Source organism: Hipposideros armiger, unplaced genomic scaffold (genome assembly GCF_001890085.2).
Source record: "Hipposideros armiger isolate ML-2016 unplaced genomic scaffold, ASM189008v1 scaffold_970, whole genome shotgun sequence".
NCBI classification, from domain to species: domain Eukaryota; kingdom Metazoa; phylum Chordata; class Mammalia; order Chiroptera; family Hipposideridae; genus Hipposideros; species Hipposideros armiger.
Genome location: NW_017732320.1, coordinates 220,904 through 222,277, shown reverse-complemented (window position 1 = coordinate 222,277; position 1,374 = coordinate 220,904). Strand labels below are relative to the sequence as shown.

The 1,374-nt window shown below is 55.5% G+C and overlaps 1 protein-coding gene across 1 annotated transcript in view; it reads right to left on the bottom strand.

Annotated features, from left to right (window-relative positions):
• Positions 1–1,374, bottom strand: part of ASMTL (acetylserotonin O-methyltransferase like) — a 19,048-nt gene that overhangs the window by 9,308 nt on the left and 8,366 nt on the right. Inside the window, exon 8 of the mRNA XM_019631012.1 lies at positions 570–732. Coding sequence (XP_019486557.1) covers positions 570–732 — 163 coding nt within the window. The remainder of the gene's footprint in view (positions 1–569; positions 733–1,374) is intronic.

Genomic DNA, 1,374 nt, shown 5'->3' with positions numbered 1-1,374 from the left:
CATCCATCCATCCATCCATCCATCATCCATCCACCCATCCATCCATCCATCCATCCATCCATCATCCATCCATCATCCATCCATCCATATCTCCCATCATCTATCATCTATCAACCAATCATCTATCTTATCTATCTACCTACCTACCATCCACCCATTATCAATCTGTTTGTCTGTCTGCCTATCTATCCATCCACCCTGTCTATCTACACACGCATCCACCCCTCCATCTCATCTGTCTATTGAAATAAATAAGTAAAACCCAACACCTGTTGCACACACACATGTATATCCTCCTGGTCCTGCTTCTCAGGAGAATCCTGACTGATCCAGCCCCTCTGAGACCAGAGGCTGTGAGTGGCTCCCCTGACACTGACGTACAGAACCGCCTCCATTTGGTCCCTTCCATCCGTCCTCTGCTTGTCACCCTCAGAGGACATGTCATCCTCCCGAGGGCAGGGGGACAGCCCGTCAGGTCCTCCCTCCCTGCGCTCGGCGGCCACCTTCACTCAGTGCCTTGCTTGCTTCTGCCCTGAGACTCTTAGCAAGACACGCCAGCGTGCCCTTACCTCTCTCTGTCTTGTCCAGTAACCCCAGGGCCACACAGATGTCCAGCAGCCATCCAGTGCCACGCTCTGAGGCGTCGATTTTGCTGGCGACATCCACGGCCTTCAGTGGGGCCTCGTCTTTTAACACATCAAACACCTTCAGCTTGCACGCCGTGAACAGGGCCTGTCGATGAAAACCGAGAGCAATCGGACTTCTTCTCCCGGGACTGACCCAGGGCCTCTGACGCCCACAGGCTCCACAGGGGGGGTTCGGATGTGACAAAAGCGTCTCATCATCCGCTGAGCCCTCTTTTCTGGAGAGCAGCGGGTTTAATCTCCAGCGGGCACAAGGCTTGCGGAAGCTCAAAGCAAACCAGTGACTACCAAGCAGAGAGACTGTCGCCTGGGAGAAGAGCCAATGTGCTGCTGTGAGGCTGAAGGGGGTCCCCACCGCCACCCCAAGATCTGCATGTTAAGCCACAAGCCCAGGACCTCAGAATCCGAGACAAGTGGTCCATCTCCAGGCACCCTGCTTCCCGACGGTGCTTGGGACTCCCTCACGTGACACTGAGCACCGTCGCTCAGGCTCCCACCTCGTAAGGGGGAAACCTCTGTGACAACGGAGGCCCTTCCAAAAACGGCAGGACGCTGAGCTGTATCTAGAATGTACGTGACAGACCCGAAGAGGTGACTTACGACCTGGGACTCCCGGCAGCACCCCCGCTTGGTCAGTATGTCCAGCCAGTGGGGGGAGACCTTTGTTATGTGACCCAGGTGGGTGACAGATACGTAGGCAGGTAGATGACAGGCAGATAGATAAACGGAC